Source organism: Colletotrichum paranaense (genome assembly GCF_030867605.1).
Source record: "Colletotrichum paranaense strain IMI 384185 chromosome Unknown Scaffold_19.1, whole genome shotgun sequence".
NCBI classification, from domain to species: Eukaryota; Fungi; Ascomycota; class Sordariomycetes; order Glomerellales; family Glomerellaceae; genus Colletotrichum; species Colletotrichum paranaense.
In genome coordinates this window covers 534,982-552,248 of record NW_026848977.1, presented here as the reverse complement: position 1 = coordinate 552,248, position 17,267 = coordinate 534,982, and the positions used below count along the sequence as shown (strand labels likewise).

Below are 17,267 nucleotides of genomic sequence, written 5' to 3'. Positions count from 1 at the left end.
TTGCGAAACCGAGGCAGATACCCATGAAGCCTCGCGGTACCAATAACACCATCCTCTATCCAGTGAGGCTGTAAAATCTTTGAGCGCTGACAGCCAAAGCCTGAGGGAAAAGAAGTGGCATGGATAGAATCAGCCCAGTCGTGATGTATGGCTTGCGCCCATGAACCAGAGGAAGTGGCCAGCAAAAGAATGTGGGAATTGCCATCCCAAGAAAGCAGCCCACATTGCCGTTGATGATCGAGTGGCTTGTGTCTAGGATGTAGTATTGCAGTGAGGGTACTAGGCCGGCATAGATACCGACAATCATACCGATCAGGGCCGTACTGATGCAAGCCACAGCCGCGATGGCTCTCTTTCGGACTGGTGACCAGTCCCGAGCAATGGGTTGACGTCGTTTCGACTTGGCTAGACTGAATGCCTGTACACCACGGAGACTGACATGAGACTTGCCTCGTAGGCTGATCCCTCGTGGATTGCGGATCGGACGGCCGCCCAAGTCCTCCTGAGGAAGATTGTCCTCGCCTGTGTTGCGGGATAAGAAGGGTACCCGTTTCGTGCTTGCTCGAGGTCGAGTTGGCTCGCTGCTTCCTTGAGCTTGATTTCGAGTCGGGAAGTTGACTGCAGAGGAGTCATTGGATCCGTCCATGCTAGACTCTGAATCTGTCGGGAGTTGCTCGACAATCTGCTTCGGCTTTGTGCGCTTCGATTTCTTTACGCTCTTGCTTCTCTTCCTGCTCGAAACTCTGTCTGGCACAGGTCCAGCTTGCCGGGATCGCGATTTGCGTCTACGTTTGGTTTTCTTGACAACTGAACTCTTCTTACGACCAAGCATGCTCTCGAGCTCTGCGGTCTGCGGAGTGAGAGAGATAGTACGGTAGAGATTGTCTACTGCACGGATTTCAGGCCGCCCGGAATGTGGAAACGTAGCAACGCGTTTGTTTCGTGGTCCTTTTGCTTTACCGTCATCATCCAAGTCGATGTCAGAGAACTGAGAGGCGTAATCATAGGGTGCCGCTTCCTTTGAGACAGCATGCGGAGATTGTATAGCCTCTGGAGATTTTGCCTCTTCGTCGTCAGCAACCCGAGAAGCCAGTGCCAAAGCTTCTTGAAGGAGACGTTCTAGCTCCCCGAAAGTGCTTTGGAAGAAATTCTGCTCAACTTCGGTAGTTGGAAGCGTCGGTTGACGGGTCATCTTCCGCGACACTGGACTTTGTTCCTGAGAGTTCTTCAAAGAAGCATAGAACGCTCTTTTTGCCTTGGATGGTCTTTCCGTCAACTTGGCCGTATGAGATTCGGGATTCTTCAGTAGATGCCGGAGCCACTGAGCAGTTCGCTTGTAGTCTATAGTGCTTGCTCGGGAGCGAGTTGTACTCTCCAAACGTGGCTTAGTGACTCTGCCGGGCCCCTCGGTTGCCGACTCATCTGATCCGACAGCAAAATAGGCATCCTCGTCTTTTTGGTTGCCGTTATCAGATTCGTCACTGAAGGGTCGAACTTTTGACACTCTTTGATGTCCAGCATGATGATTCAGCTCAGGGGGTTCCTGGGCAAAGGGTCGGACTTTGGAGACCGGGATATTGGTTAGCTTGTCCTTGCTCTCTTTGATTTCGATTTCTGTCGGTCCATTGATATCCCCTTCGGGCAACAAATGTTCCTTGGCTGGGTCAAACGGCCGGACCTTGGAGACTCCAGGAGGAGATTGCTGTTGGCGACCTATATTGGGGTACTCAAATGTTGGTAAATTGAACGCTGGCCGAACTTTCATGGCATGACTGTGTCCATCGTGCTTTGGGACGGTGACTTTGACTGTAGAGAGACAAAGATCATCTCCAGTCATAGCTCTGCGCACCTTGGCAAGAACAATTTCAGCCTCCGAAGAGGGAGATGACGAAGAAGAAGAAAAAGAGCTAGAAGTCCTGTTCTCAAGTTGCTGTGGAACAGGTTGCCCAGGAACACCGGTGTCGCAGAAGTCAGCACCTTTGAGAATACCACGGTGGTGAACCTTAGTATGTGACTCATCCGGATGGATCAGAGGGTCAACGCAGATGGTTTCCCGGGGAAAGTAAGGGTCGACGTTGGTCGTGGTCTCCATGAGACGTTGACTGACTGTAGGTACAGGATTGTCTTGCAACTGGGAAGGCGAGTACTTTCTCGATGGAATGGCAATCTTTGCCTTGTTCTCAAAGCTTTTTATGTCTTCTCGTGGGTTCTGCAATTGGCTTTCGCTGACTTGTCGACTAAGGACCGGGGGCACGGGTAAATCTTCGTCAACCAACAAGGGGCGCCCGGAAGCGGTCTTGAGGAGTGCATGTCGAAATTTACAACTTTTCGCCGAAGAAAAGCTTGAAGCGACGTCCTTTTCGGTTTTCTTCAGGGATATGTCCATCATAGAAGGTCGAGCGCTAGGAAGAGGTGTGTCCTCGAAGTCTCCTCTGGTTGCGTTGGATGGCTCTCGATTTCGATGTACGATATCTTTGGTCGGATGGAAGAAGTTGGATAACATCGCAGGCTTCTCCTCCTTTGGTTTGGGATTCAGTGCAAGCTCGGCCTGTGAGGGGCAGCAGAAACCGAGTCGGAAAGTGGTCGGCGGCGAATCTGAAGATCGAGAACTGACACTACGAGGTCTGCTGCCAAGCTTTTCTGCGGAATTGTAGCGTCGCAGAGCCGTTTGCTTGTAAGTCGACGTTCTGGGGTCCGTCAGCCGCTGGACTTCGGTCGGTGGCGTCAGAGACCGAGTCCTTGTGGCCTTAGACATGAAGTTCAAAAAATGGGATGCATGAGCATTTGATAAGCGCAGTAATGATAAATCCTCCGTGTGGAGGTGGCGTGATTCTAGGGAAGTTCCTTTTGATAGGAGGCCAAGGAACTGGGGAGGTTGTCGAGAGGATAGTGGTGCTGACGACAAAATCGGAGGGCCGATCTATTGACAGCGCATGTAGTCATTGTCACTCTTCCTTGTGCCTTCTGCAAGCACCGAAATTTGGTCGGGTAGGCTCCTTCCGCCAAGTAAAAATGATGACAATCTGAAGACGAGGAGGGGGTACCTGTTGAACCGTACCTTCCATCCCAGCTTTTGAATCATGTTGTACTAGGTATCTATCTTGCTCCAAAGATCTGGACGGCAATGAAGTACATGTATGCTTTTCTGGAGATTGAAAGTACATGGATACATTAGGATAACAACCCTCATTGCGTTCTGCTGTTGTGTTGCGCTGTTATAATACATGTATGCTGTTGTTGATCATGCACTACGTTTTCACCCGGTGATGAAGGTGCTCGGTGATTGCCAACTCGCAACCTTTGATGGCAACAATAGACGTGGGACAGCCTTGCTTGGACAGACGAGCATTGGTTCGTTGACCGGTTGACTCATACGGCGAGCCCCTTGGCTCCCGGGTCCGACCCTCCACTAACTACTCAAGTCTTAGTTTACTGGCGATACCTCAAATCAACCGGGAGAGCTTGTGATGTAGCCACATGGACAGTCACTTATATAAAACGCCTTCAAAGCGCACCTTTGACATGAAAATTACGAGTGGCACAGCAATGAGTCCATCGAAGAAGTTATTGAGGAAGGTTAGTGAGCCCCGTTCCCTTCCCATACATGAGATACTCCAAGAGATGATGATAATGGACATTCACTCGCCGTACTGAACTTACAATGAGGATATCGTCTATGGCACCGGTTTCGCCTCTAATCTGATTTCCTGGATATTCAGACTCTGTACTACTTAGGACATGGCTGTATAGGAGACTGGTCGCTGACTTGTCTTCAGGTTCTGCTTCAAAGAACACTCAAGGCTCGGCATAAGCCTTACTAGTATTGAACAAGCAGCATATAGCAAAACTTGTGTAAGTAATCATTTCCTCGAGACTTTGCTCTAGTACTTTGTCCAACCTCCCTCTTCATTTCCATATTCCAACACGAGGACTCTTATCAAGGCCATCGATGTAAGGAGACGGCCTCGAATATTGTTGTGTACATCCTATAAAACGCCAAGCTGTTGGTGGTCTGGGGTTGCAGCGTGAGTCATCCGGCCAGAACTCCCACCCAGTGATGCAGTGCGAGCCGACTTGGTGAGGGGCTGAGGCAGTTTGGCACCCCTAGAAAGCACTAGCATGGTTGATGACTGCGGCTTGACTTGTTCACGTCGTTTATTCATCCTAGCAGATCAGTTCGAGGATGATGCAACGCAATGGAATCCAACGAAGCTTGATTTCTGGTTAAGAAATGCCCAGCAACCTCCTTTAGCTGAGCCCGAAAGGTGAAGTCAGCCGCGCAGATTGGACAACGAGACTTGTTGATAGAATGAGCCGAGAGCCAGAAACCAACTATGACTTGATAATCAGATCAAATGAAGGGCGAAGTCTTCTCATTCTAGAGGGCGCGACGCTCATTGCCTCGGGAAGGCCGATTGAGCACAGCCGATGTTTCGAAGCCGAGATATAGAGAAGACTCATACATCCAGGAATTCGCTCCGAATGAAACCATTCACCTAGTTCAAAAGATCCATTGACACCCGAGTTGAGATCCCGCCTCGAACAGCAAGAGACCTCGAAATGTGTTCATTACATAAGATCACTTTGTGTTGTCAGAAGCAAAAAAAAAAAAAAAAAGAAGTGCAATCAATAACCCCACCCCGGCGTGTGCAGCGTTTACCCCAGATCAGGCGGGGCCACCCCTCGGTCGGGTCAGGGAAAACGCCTGCGAGACGTGCCTCGGCAACTCGGCCAGCCCCCCGTCCAGTCAGCCTCTTCGAAACTTCATCATCGCATTCGCAACATCCTGTCATCTGTACATTTGAGTGAGATTCACTTTCAACTCTACCACGCTCATCCTAAGCATCGCCGGGCTACGAACTCAGGCATACTCACATTATCACCCTGGCCATTTGCGTACCTTGATTTGAACATCTTCACATTGGTAGTCTCATCCAGCTCTCCGCCTCACCCCTCTCACCACGAAAACCTCACCAAAGGCAAACCCTTCCGCTCACTCACCTCACATCACACATACAAAGGCCTACATACAAACAAACAACACAATGGCACCCTTCAAAGACTACACCTACACCCACTTCCTCGTCACCTCCCCTTCCCCCTTCGTAGCCCACGTCGAGATCAACCGCCCGCAGAAGCTCAACGCCTTCTCAGAGCCCGTATGGCGCGAGTTCGCCACCGTCTTTGACCGCCTCAGCCATGACCCGGACGTCCGCGCCGTCGTCCTCTCCGGCGCCGGTGACCGCGCCTTCTCCGCCGGCCTCGACGTCCAGGACGCCGTCAACAGCCCCCTCGGCGCGGACCTCGGCGGCGACCCGGCCCGCTACGCAACGAACATGCGCCGTCACATTACCGAGTTCCAGGATGCTATCGCTGCCGTGGAGAAGTGTGAGAAGCGTATGTAACCTTTCTATTTATTATGTTTGAAACTCTGAGTTGTACCTTTTATGGCGCAAGGTTTCTCGTTCTGCTCGTTTTTGATATGGCCTTGATGGTTCTCAATATGAACGTGGACATGCTTCATAATACCCAAATCCAAATCCACACCAGTCTATGAGAACGATAAAACATTTAAGCTAACACTCACCCCCCAGCCGTCGTCTGCGTCCTCCACGGAATCTCAATCGGCATCGCCATCGACATCTCATGCTGCGCCGACGTACGCATCGCCGCGCGCAACACCCGCTTCGCCGTAAAAGAAGTAGACATCGGCCTCGCCGCCGACCTCGGCACTCTCAGCCGGCTGCCCAAGCTCGTCGGGTCCACGTCGTGGGTGAAAGACGTCTGCCTCTCGGCGCGGGACTTCTCGGCCAACGAGGCGCTCGCCGTGGGCTTCGTCAGCCAGGTGCACGACTCCAAGGACGCGGCCGTCGCTGCGGGAACGAAGTGGGCCGAGTTCGTCGCCAGCAAGAGTCCTGTTGCGGTGCAGGGTACCAAGGAACTGTTGAACCATGCGAGAGATCACTCTGTTGCGGAGAGTAAGTTAACATTCCATTTTGGGGAATGGCTATGCCCATTTATATTCTCCACTACCCTGAATTGGGCTTTGTTTCTTCATTGACTTTGCTGACTGTGTGGCTCTAGACTTGCGGTACACTACTATTTGGAACGCTGCCATGCTTCAATCAAGCGATACCAAGACTGCCCTGATGTCCGGGTTGCAGAAGAAGAAGCCTACTTTTGAGAAGCTCTAGTCAGCTCCCTTTAGGTAGACAAACGTGTGTCAACCCTTCCCTTTTGTGGAATTGCCACAATGATGCAGCCTCGTGTGAAGCAATTTGGATTCCATTCCTACAGACATTCCCGGGTCAGGGGACGGATCGTGATCCCCTCCTACAAACCATACATTATACACGCGCCATGATACTCAAGATGACATGACGGAATGCTGCTGCGGCGGCGAAAAGCACAGCGATAGGCACATGGCAGCCAGAATTTTGGAGACGATTGTCTCTAGGACACAGTAGAAGAGCAGTCGGAAGCAAATGAAGGCATGTACAGTAAAGACAATTGATACACCGACTGCGTGGGCGCTCAATCAGAGTCTGAACTCTCATCGGGCTGCTGGGTCTCCTTTAACCTCTGCAAGTTACGTGTGTCAATGACGTGTCTGATATATACACATATGATATATTCGTGTGTATGTAGAACAATAAAAGGGGTCACTAACCTCATCAAGCTGTCTCTTGAGCAAACCAACCATGTTCTCCTTGACAACGACGTGCTGGTCGTCGAGATCCTCAATGATGTAGTCATGGTTGTTGGAGTCGATATTGACGATGATGGACTTGATGGAGGGGTCGCACTCGATGAGTACTCCTGGAAAGGCGGGGCGGGAATGTTAGTAGGCCAGAGGAATATCTGGGGAAGGGCGGCTGGGCAGAGAGGGCAAGCATGTGGTGGGAGACATCTTACCTCTGATGGCGCGGGGCATCCTGGCGGTTTCGTTGGCGAGGTAGGCAAGGGGTGAAGTGAGTTATGTGCGGACGCAGTGACGCTATTCACACATATCTGTGTTTAAGCGAGCCTAACGTGAGGTATCCGTAATTACCTGCTTCGCTGCTGAGGTGGACGAAGCAGTGACGATGAGTTGCCTGGAGTTGGCGATGACATTTGGAAGAGAACAAGTGGGGCACTGGTCGACCAACCAGGTGTCTTGCTTTTGGTGCCTGGTTTGCCCAGAATCCACCAGTGTGCTTGCCTCACAGCAGCCTCAGGCCGTCGAATCCAAGTCAAGCTCTCCATCCGGTCCTGATGTGCAAGGGCCAATTTAAGCACCCCTGTCCGGACCCTTGACACCTCATCTGAACCCTCTTTTCTCTAGGGTCGCGTGAACAGAAGCAATCAAAAACCCGACTTTGACAGATTTTCTCGCGAGTCGCTAGACAGTTCTTTTGGAATTGACAAAGAGGGCAACTGATTCCTGGAATGCAGGAGCTGACTGTTGGTCGAGTATGCTTTGCAAATTTTGCATCCAGTGACTGACTGTAAGCTGCAGCTCGCCGTCAATCGAGAGCCTTTTCCTCATCGAATGCTCAACGGTCAACCGGGCTCAACCTGGCCACTCTAATACACATTTCCCAAACGGAAATACCGAGGCGAGTTTAATGAAGAGGTTTGAAGCTTCGGGTCGCAGGCAAGACAAGGTATCGTGAGCGCGTTTGCTCTGTGGTCTTTTTGTCTCTCAACTGTCTACAAATTCCCGAGTGCGAATCGGTCGAACTGGATTTGAGCCTGCGGGCTGTGGGCTGCGGCCGCCCCCATCCCAGTCGAACGGATGTTTACGGACTCTTGAAATAATGCTAATAAGGTAGAGGAACTCCTGCATGTGTTTGTGTTTGCATAATTGTTTGCAAAAGTTTAGATTTTTTTTGTTCTTTCTTTTTTGCCTTTCCGTTTGACATGCGGTAGGATATGCGATTTGGAACGAAGCGAGGAGTCTCTGAAACAGCCGCGATGTGCGAGGTGTCAGCGAGTCACGATGGAGATTGTGAGAGTTTCCTTATTTTGGCCGACGCAGCACGCTGAAGGAAGGCGCCCGAGGAAGGGAAAGTGGGAAAGCCAAGTCCGACGGGATGCACCAGCTGCTGCACCTGGGAGGAGACGGAGAACCTCGGATGTGGGTACCTCACAGAGCCGCCATGCAGGGCGGGCAGAAGAGGTACCTGTCCCGAATCTCGTCCTGGGATCCCAAACTTCCAGGTCCTGCAAGCATCCAACTGCAAGAGGTGAAGGGCCCGAGGAAGGTACGAATGCCTTCGCAATGGCAGAACACGTAAGCAGCCGACGTATCCGTGCCCGTCAGATGCAAGAGCGACTCTACACACACCTTCCTTACCTAAGGTATGTTTCTCTGTTTCGCCGTTTCGCACTCGGCCGGTGGACACGTTCATCTCTTCAACAATCGATGCAGACGTTGCCCTGCTCAACACGATACTGCGGCCATGTTGCTCATGACGTGCGATCCCCAAAAAAGTAGCCAAGGCTGCCCCTAAGGATTGGCATCGCGTCGTCAGGGGTGCCTCCTGTTTGACGGGGGGTTGAAATCTTGACTTGCTTGACTGGCTCCTCGTCGTCGCAGCCCCCGTTCTCCAGAGGACATGCAACGCTGATTCCCGCGTCCACATTTGGCATTGCACATGCAGCTGTCCACTGGTTACGGAGTAAATTATCCTCACCAGCTGCATGTAATCACCCTCGACACTACACTTGACACTTGACGTGCAAATATTTGCGCGGCCACTACGAAAGCATCCGTAGTCATAGCTTACGGAAATACGCACATAGCATCGTGAACGGCGAATCCGTAGCTCATCAATAGAGTCCAGCCGTCGCATCCCTTCGTCCCAAATACATCCTCCCATCTGCTCCCTCCCTCCCTCCCTCTTCTTTTCACCCCATCTTTATCCCTCGGCTGTCGTCTCTTGAAGTCCTAAACCCTTGGTTATTCTGTCTGGTTCTACCTTTTTATGCAGTGCAGCCGCCAGTAACGCACCCTTCGCAATCGCACACGGGAGCCGTCCGCATTCGCACGCCGTTCCCGAGGTCGTCGGCCATTCCTCTTGCGCCCTAGGCCCATCGCCGTCTCGTCTTTTTAATCCATTCCCAGGGCATCGTTAGCCTACTACTCCTCGGCCCTCCTGTGCCTGGCTACCGTTCTTTAATTAAAAGTAGCTTCCCTCCGACCTTGTATCCGCGAGCTATCGGATACGAAAATCGCACATCCAAAACCCTCCTAGGTACTCCGTACGCATACACTACCTGGCCAACCTTGTCTCGCCCTACAGAACAACCCCAACCTAACCTTGGAACACCAGCCATTTCCCGGCCTCACCACCACGACACCGCCACGCATTTGGACATCCAGCCAGCCTGCCTTGCCCGCCCGCGTTGCTTCATTTCTCGGGTCCTTCCTTCCAGCCCCTGCCCACTTTCACCTACTCCGCTATTGAGTCGTGTTTGGCATTTTACAGCCAAATATCCAATATCTCCCCCCGCCACCATTTCTTCTCAGAAAAACACTCTTCTCTCCCTTCAACTTTCGCTCTGCTTTTCCTTTCTTTTCTTTCCAATCTTTTGTTACGCTGTCTCTCCCTCCCTTGAACGTCAAACTTCCAACCAATCGATCTCTCTCCAGACATCGACAGTGCTGCAACGATCTGCATTCCCCCGGCGACCTGTAATCAAGACAAGAAAACAATTGGACCCGACTTATCCACCAACCAGTGGCGATACGAACCCCATTAGATCATCATAACCCGCAAGCTCCCTCCTTGCTTGCGTCAACCACCAACCCATCAAGCGCCCGATCTCCCCGAACTTCTCGAGTCCAGCCTCCACGTCTTCCCACCAGCTCGTCACCTTCCCGTATCTCCCGGCCTGGCTCCTGCAGCTTGTTCTGTTCAATCCGCTCCACCGCACCTGCCATAGGCTCACCAGCTGTCAAAAAGCTTGCTGGATCGAGACAGCACTAGCGAATTCCCGCCAAATCTGAGCCACGCTATGATGACGTGAAAGACCAACGTCTCGCCCTTGCACCACCATAGCTACCTCGACTATTTCCCTGTTTCGACATCTACGCCTTTGTAGTTCCGTTCAATACGGCGCCAAGGATCCTTCCCTTCGGTCCCAAGAATAGTCAACGACGCAAAGTCATCTCGGCATATCGAGCGAAAGAAAAAAAAAAACTCTCGTTCACCACAAAACCCATCGATTGGCAGTCATCGCTCCTGCCACGCCTACTTGAACCTCCAATCGCGGATCTCCGAGCTCGACGATCTCTGGTCATTCGCTCTCTTCTACTCAGCCAACCCCTCATTCGCTTTACCAACCACCAACATCCATCATGTCTTCTTCTGATGGTTCCCTCGGCAGTACTGGCAGCTCATACTCGCTCTCCAACATGCCTTACACTTGGATTCTCACGCCGCTCATCGTCTTCCTCGCCCTCGGCATCATCGCAACTCTTGTTCAATTTCAACGCCGCCGCCGTCTCCGCAAGCTCGGCCTGCAACGTCCCTGGCCCCGCCGCGACTTAGAAGCGAATCGCCAAAGAGGTCAGCGGTCGTCGAGAAACGGCCGCTGGGCCTGGACCACTCGTAGCGATGAGGGCCTGGACGAGTTCGGTGAAGCCCCTCCAGCCTATGAGCCCAAGGCGAAGCCGGGTCAGGCTTACGCTCGTGAGGGTAGCTTCGAGATGGCACACCATGTCGAGCACACCGCGAGAGGTGCCATGCCTCCGCCCCCGCCCATCGGCGGCACAGCAGGCGTCGGCCGTGGCTCTCTGCCTCCGGATTACGGCACAGCCACCGGCTCCACGTCTTCTTCGACTCCGCCGCCTGCCGTTACCAGCCCGCCTACGGCGATGACTAGGCACTAATACCATCACGCACCCACCACCACTGGGAGTTATCAACACCGATCAGCTCCCACTTTTCACCACTTCTTTTTTTTTACTCATCGGCGTTACAACGAGGCACCAAAAGGGGCGTTTAAGGGAAAGCACAGCAATGATACCATGTTTGAGTTGGGAATGGGTCCTATTTTTTCATCAAAGTCACAGAGCATACAAGCGGGGGGAGGAGAATCACAAACATCATTGCATCGATTCATTACGAGAGACGTTCGACGTCAAGGATACGGGCGGGAGGAGAATTGGGGGATGTTAAAACAGATCAGTCTGTTGCGTAGGCTGGGGAACAACTGAGGTTCCCCAAGGATCTTTGGTGGAACACTATCCATTCGCAGACAGAAAGCTACAGTTGGTGATACTGGGGCTGAATGCTGCATATTTCATGTCTATCGTAGCCACTACAGTATTGGTAGCCAGGACTCGAATAAAAAAGAAGTCAAATCACAGTCGTACTATGGCGTTTGTGACCATGTCCTCCCTGTGCTTCATGTTATCGTTAACCCTAAGTCGGAATAGTACTGAGTCTTTTGCGTCACGCAGGGGAAGCTTGAGATGCTGTTTGCTCGGGCATAGAACTGATGCGTCCCGCCTGGTGCGTACAGTTGTGTTGCCCGGTTGCTTCCAAGGGCTGAGATCGAAGAGGGAGGCTTAGGCAACTTGGTCTATGGAATCCAGGCTGTCTCTGAGGGGGGACGGGCCTTCCTACTCTGCAAGCTCAAGCCGTCATCTGTTCAAAAGTGCGGAGGCTTCTCGTGACTTGGCCGTTGCAGGTTCCGTGGTCTCTTAGTGGCGGTGTGATCACATGTCTAAACGAGGAGTGCTGGAGAGAGGGGTAGGGGAGCGACTAGAGAGGAAGGACAATTGGAAGGAGTCAGATGGCGGTTTTGTTCTGATACAGGAGGTGTCTTGACTTCCACTCGCAACGTTTTGAGGTGTTCGCGAATAGATAATGACGGCGGTAGGGGGAATGCAGAATCCGCGATGAGTATCTTGAAGAGCTACGGCGACGAGATGGAGAGACCAGTAGGTCCACAGGGTTCCTTTGACCGCAACTTTGTGGTGGAGGAGAAACGACCACGCTGGGCGGTCTGTATGCTCAATCAGAGGATGTGCTCCACCAAGTAAAGAAAGGAGCGAGAAGAAACACGAATTCAAACATGTCAGTGTGCGTTGCTCATGGCTCATTGCTTTTTCAAGAGGGAACATACAGTGATAGGCAAATGAGGAGAAGTGTTGAGTTGTGTGTAGGCATGTCGTTAAGCAATGTACTAGGGCAAGCCGTTGACTGTTATGGTAGCCGGGCATCCTTTCTGGACTAAATTCAGGCCGCAAACTTTGCTTTTTCGGGCATACTCTCGCGGCTTTGAAGAAGCACATGGCTGAGGTGTGAGACGTAGAATGGGAAGAATAGGGTCCATTATATAGTATGTATATGTGTGCTAGCCAGACAATGAGAGAAAAGCAGCGGAGATCCCTACGACGAGGAAGGAAGCTACTCACCGGTCGCGGAAATATTATCGAAGAACCTGTTCACTGCAAGTTCTGCGGAACCGCTGCGGTTGGAAGTTGTGTTGCATCGCCGTTGAGGCTTCAGGCGCCGCTCAGGAGTCGCCCCGAAATCAAAGGTATGCTTGGATTCCTGTTGAAGCAGACAACGCGAGACAATGACAGTCAGTTTGCGAGTTAAGATGCCTTGAATAGCTGGGCTCTCTCACCTTTAAGTCTGATCCGTATGAGAGTACCGTTAGACAGTCCAGGAGCTGTCTTAAAAGGCCGGTTTATAAGCCTCTCGAATCGCTTGTCTTTCTTAGATAGACGGCCCCAGAGACTGAACTTTCGGGAGTTCGGTCCATGGACACATGCGGTCGGCTCTCAGCTGACGCATTTTCTTTTCTAAAGAAAACAAGTGATTGTCAATCTTGGGTAGGATCAAAAGGTAACCAGGTATCAACTGCATGTCAGGTAACTACCATCTAGCTCCATCTGCCATTTACCTCTTCTTCTGGTATGAATACAACACAGGTACTAATACAGACGGAAATCATGCAGTGTATCCTGAATCTAAAGATAAATCGGGCAAGGCCCGGTCATCTATCTATCTAGTCGTTGCTGTCAATAATTAAATGACCCATTCGCAAGCTCTTCGCTGTACACTCACCCTACACCGCGAGTATCAAACGCGCATGAAAGGAAAGGAAGGCAGTTGTTCCCCTGGGTGCCAGTTATTCGTTCATGTTGTGATGTCACAGGCGGGTGGCAGGGTTCAGATCTGAATTGGTGGAACCTTCCGCAGCGACGTTTCTCCACCTCGGATACTGGCTGGACCTCCCTTGTGGTCAGGCAAGTTGTGTACGGCCAGCATACATGCCGATTTGTGTTGGGTGACTGAATAGTCTAGTGTGTTGGGCAGCATCTTGTCCGCGATGGCATAGGTCGTAAGCGCCGACAGGAAAGGGAAAGTGGGGAGTTAGCGAAGAGCAACAATACCAGAAGAGCAGATGGCGGAATTATTGATCTCATTGGAAAACGGGGTTTTGGCATTTTGAAAAGCGTTCTCAGGAGCTGTATCAACTTATCCCTCGAAAGGCAGCCTCCTGGTCCCAAAGACTCGCCACCCTTGCTGTTGGCTATTTTACACAATGCCCTCTGGTTCATGATATTGCTGTAAGACACCATTTTACGGCACGACAAGAGACTGGATTCAGTATGCCGGCCTTATGTTCTTCCGTTCATTGCCCTGATATATATCCTCAACTGGTTCTAAGGTGGACGAGTGTTGTATCTTTACGTGAGATCTTCCTTAGCGTTCCTAGCGCTGAGGTACCTGCCCTGTTCTTTAGGCCAGCGACCAAGGAATCGTCGAGCGTAGTTGTGGGAGCCCGAAGAGGTCCTTGAGGCTCTTAGTTGCCGTCTCTCGCCGTATCTGCTTTGATTGTGTTTTCCGCGATGGATGTAGCCTCAGAGAATTATGGGGCAGTCACACTTGCACTTGGGCATATTAGAAAGATGGTATGGTGATAGGTGTCTATTAGCTGATGCCGTGTAACTCACTGGTCTAAATCCATGAAGCCACTACCAGGAGAGGCGTAGAGAGTTCTAAGCATGGACGGAATCCAAGTCCCCATCTTCGTAGGCTTTAGGAGGGGCCCGGGCCAGTGACAGTAAGCGGTCAGCCCTTGCGTAGCCCGGTGATAATCCCTGTAGAAAGTCTTTCCTCGTTTCTTGGATCCAGAAATTTGAAGTGCTAGACCAGCTCCCGCACCGTTGATGGTGTCTGCCTGGGGAGAGTGAGGCCACTCAAAGATCTATGCTATTCAACGCCACGTTCTTTATCGCCACTTCTGTTTTATACTCCGAGGCACAATACGGCAAGTGATGCCTAGAAGGCATGGAACGATTGTAAGAGGGTCGTTTTTACGAGAATAGAGCATTGATACCGTGAGATCCCAATGGTTCGGGAATCGGATTTAAGTGGCGACCATAGAGAGGCAGCGGTTCGTGAGACTGGAGGTGGAGAAGAAGAAGAAGAAGAAGAAGAATAGGTAAAGGCTATAGAAAACCACATGCCTTTCATAGGGATATGGTTTGAACCAAGGCCCGAGACCTTTTACTGATTTTCTCTAAGTACTAATTATCTGAGACTGGAGGGCAGGAAAATCTGTTCGGGAAGTGTCAAGACGTTGTCGATTATCGAGCCTCCACATCGCAGCTTCAATGATGGGGGGGCGCAAGAAAAAGCTCAGTGGTATATAGTAGTACTGAAGCGACTCGTACTTTTCCCAGTGGAGCGTTGGCGCATCTACACCAAGACGGATGAGTTTAATATATTGGTAGCGCCCGTATTTAACACCTTTTACTTCCTTCCATATTGGGACGTGTTCTGGCTGCGACAACCATCGTAATGACCGCTTATTCAGCGCGGTGTATGTGGAGGCGCTACATGATTCAGGGAAGATATGTTTTGTTTACATAGTCCCGTAGAGGTGATCTTGCCCAAAGAGGCCTGCTAGCGGCCTCTGAGATGCTCTCGACGCGGAAGCTCATGACGTCGGCAAGAAATGTCGGGTATTACAATGCTCCAGGTCTTCAGGTTGGCCCTTGTCACTCGAAGGTAAGTGGGCTGGATAGGCCAGATATTCATTTACTGACCGTTTCCTCTCAACATGAGTAACCTGCTCCGGTGGGTTTGTGAGGCTGTCAAGTCTGAGGAGGGCACATATGGGCATACCGCAGACTGGCTTAGACACTCAGAGTTTTTGCCTCGGATAAGTACAGGCATTCCGTCATCACCCGCACCTCTGAGTTTCCACACATCAAGATGAAATGGCCCTACAAGTTACTGGAAAAATTGACCACTGGACCACAAGAGAGAGGCGCCGCGAAACATATTCGCCAAGCTTCGGAGTCGGTGCGCCCGTAGATCATATAGACGCCGATGTCCTACTAGTTGTGGCATGACCAAAGCTCCATAGAAACAAAACATGTAAGAGCAAATATTATCGTCAGGGCCATGCAGACGAGGAGGCGGGCGCAAGTGAGTGTACTTATGTACTCTGTACTGACCACCGTTGCAGATCAATATGTGAGGTCTCTTAAGAAGGTCCTCCGTGCTTCAGATTTTCGTGTTTCTTTTGTAGATCTGCCGGGTCCGGGGCCCCTCGGACATTCATGTGACCCGTGTCGAGGGGAAAAGCACCGCAGCGTCCGGGTCACCTCCCCCAGAGAAAGAGGGGAGGCCCACGCGGGATTCGGCTCCCGGCAAGATGAAGAGAGAGAGACAGAGCCAGTTCTTTCTGAAACCGGCGGCGAATAAACGAGAAGGGTTGGGCCGCATGAGATTTTCGAATTCGGGTACGGAGCTGAACCTTCGGATGTGAGTACTCATCACGGCCGAATACTTTGACGAATCGCAGACCAGGGACTCAAATCTTTCATGGTAATAAGTCCAAAGAGGAGTGGGCAGATAGTTGGAGTGGCAAGAAGACTGGACACGTTTGTTGGTTCAAGCTCATCAGTACACGCACTCTCCTCGTGTGATCGTTTACAATTTGTCATTCACAAAAACAAAAGGTACAATATGATACATGGCGAGATTTATATACGCCCATGGACGCTCGCTTGCTCGTGAACCCAATCTCACAGGACCGCTTTCTATACACAGGTGGCATGCCAAGGATATCGATGATTCGTAAAGGAAACATGAGACTCGAAAGAGAGTCTTTGCACGGCCAGCGTAGCAAGAAGTTGGTTGAGCCCGCAAAGAAAAGCAGAGGTTTCCGCCCCATCCCGTCCCATCATGCATCGTGAAATGTTCGTCCGTACAAATACATAACAGTAACACGATTTGTACAAAAGCCAGTGAGCCGCCCATTCATGTTCCCTTCAGTAGATGACCGTTACTCTCTTCCGCCGACGAGTAGGCTTCTGCTCGGCGCCCATCATGGGAGGTCCGGGCATGGGGTAGTCAAGGTTATCCTTGTAGATGTTGAACTTGATGCCCTCATCGTTGGCCTTGTACAGCTCTGTCGCCTTGACGCCGGGGGGCTTCTCGGACCCGCCGCCCTGGACGTCAATGTTGAGGCACTGTGGATAGTTCTGCGCGCCGCCCTCCCGGCCGGCCTCATGCAGCGCAATCGTCTCGTGGCGGAGAACGTACTGGCCGGGTGCGATGCTTGCCGGAATCGTCATCGTCCACGACTTGTTGTTGGATAGCATGTCGTCCGAACCCCACTTGCCGGGCGCTTTGGCACCGTCGACGACGCCGACGGCGTCAATCTTGAAGAATTGCAGATCGGCCTTGTTGACCTTGGCGCAGTCGCCATTACAGGGGGCCAGATAGTCCATCATCGGCCCGTGGTGCGACTCGGGCCAATCGGTCCAGAAGACGGTGACATTGGAGCCCGCTGTGACTTTTGCGGCGATCGGTGCCGGTTCCGCGCCGACGTGGCAGATGATGTCTGCGTCTGCGTACTTGTCTACGGCGACGAAGCCGTTGGACAGATCCTTTGGGATGGACCATCCTATGACTTGTGGCGGGGGCTTCTTGTACTGCATCTGAGGGCTGTAGCCTTCATAGCTGGAGGGGGAGGAGCGGGTCAGCGAGGATGGACTAAAAGTGACTGAGATATCGAACCCGGACTTACAAGACTCCATCTGCCATAAGGCCGTTTACTGTCCCATGGGCACTAACGGTGTGAAGAGCGGCCGAGGCCAAGAAGGCATACTTCAAGGCGGACATGATAGAATCCTTGCGCGTATTCGTGATGTGTGGCTTCTTCAAAGTTCTGAGGTTGCGGTTTGGACAAGTCTGCGAGATGGAAAAACTAGGGTTACGTTTTAAGGATTGTTGTGACTT

At 51.7% G+C, this 17,267-nt stretch overlaps 5 protein-coding genes across 5 annotated transcripts; 2 read left to right on the top strand and 3 right to left on the bottom strand.

Annotated features, from left to right (window-relative positions):
- Positions 1-55: 55 nt before the first annotated feature.
- Positions 56-2,755, bottom strand: CPAR01_15472 (uncharacterized protein; the record flags this gene model as incomplete). Its single annotated transcript, XM_060499721.1, has 1 exon — positions 56-2,755. One exon carries the CDS (start codon positions 2,753-2,755, stop codon positions 56-58), a length of 2,700 nt encoding a protein of 899 aa, XP_060341721.1.
- Positions 2,756-5,045: 2,290 nt separating this feature from the next.
- On the top strand, positions 5,046-6,194 carry CPAR01_15471 (enoyl-CoA hydratase/isomerase; the record flags this gene model as incomplete). The annotated part of the gene is made up of 3 exons (XM_060499720.1): positions 5,046-5,397; positions 5,595-5,978; positions 6,085-6,194. 3 exons carry the CDS (start codon positions 5,046-5,048, stop codon positions 6,192-6,194), a joined length of 846 nt encoding a protein of 281 aa, XP_060341720.1.
- Positions 6,195-6,534: 340 nt separating this feature from the next.
- On the bottom strand, positions 6,535-6,934 carry CPAR01_15470 (RNA polymerase II transcription factor B subunit 5; the record flags this gene model as incomplete). Its single annotated transcript, XM_060499719.1, has 3 exons — positions 6,535-6,582; positions 6,671-6,819; positions 6,916-6,934. 3 exons carry the CDS (start codon positions 6,932-6,934, stop codon positions 6,535-6,537), a joined length of 216 nt encoding a protein of 71 aa, XP_060341719.1.
- A 3,411-nt stretch (positions 6,935-10,345) lies between these two features.
- CPAR01_15469 (uncharacterized protein) lies at positions 10,346-10,879 on the top strand (the record flags this gene model as incomplete). The annotated part of the gene is made up of 1 exon (XM_060499718.1): positions 10,346-10,879. The coding sequence occupies one exon, from the start codon at positions 10,346-10,348 to the stop codon at positions 10,877-10,879; it is 534 nt and encodes a 177-aa protein (XP_060341718.1).
- A 5,415-nt stretch (positions 10,880-16,294) lies between these two features.
- Positions 16,295-17,150, bottom strand: CPAR01_15468 (glycosyl hydrolase family 61; the record flags this gene model as incomplete). The annotated part of the gene is made up of 2 exons (XM_060499717.1): positions 16,295-16,988; positions 17,056-17,150. The coding sequence occupies 2 exons, from the start codon at positions 17,148-17,150 to the stop codon at positions 16,295-16,297; spliced, it is 789 nt and encodes a 262-aa protein (XP_060341717.1).
- Positions 17,151-17,267: the final 117 nt, after the last annotated feature.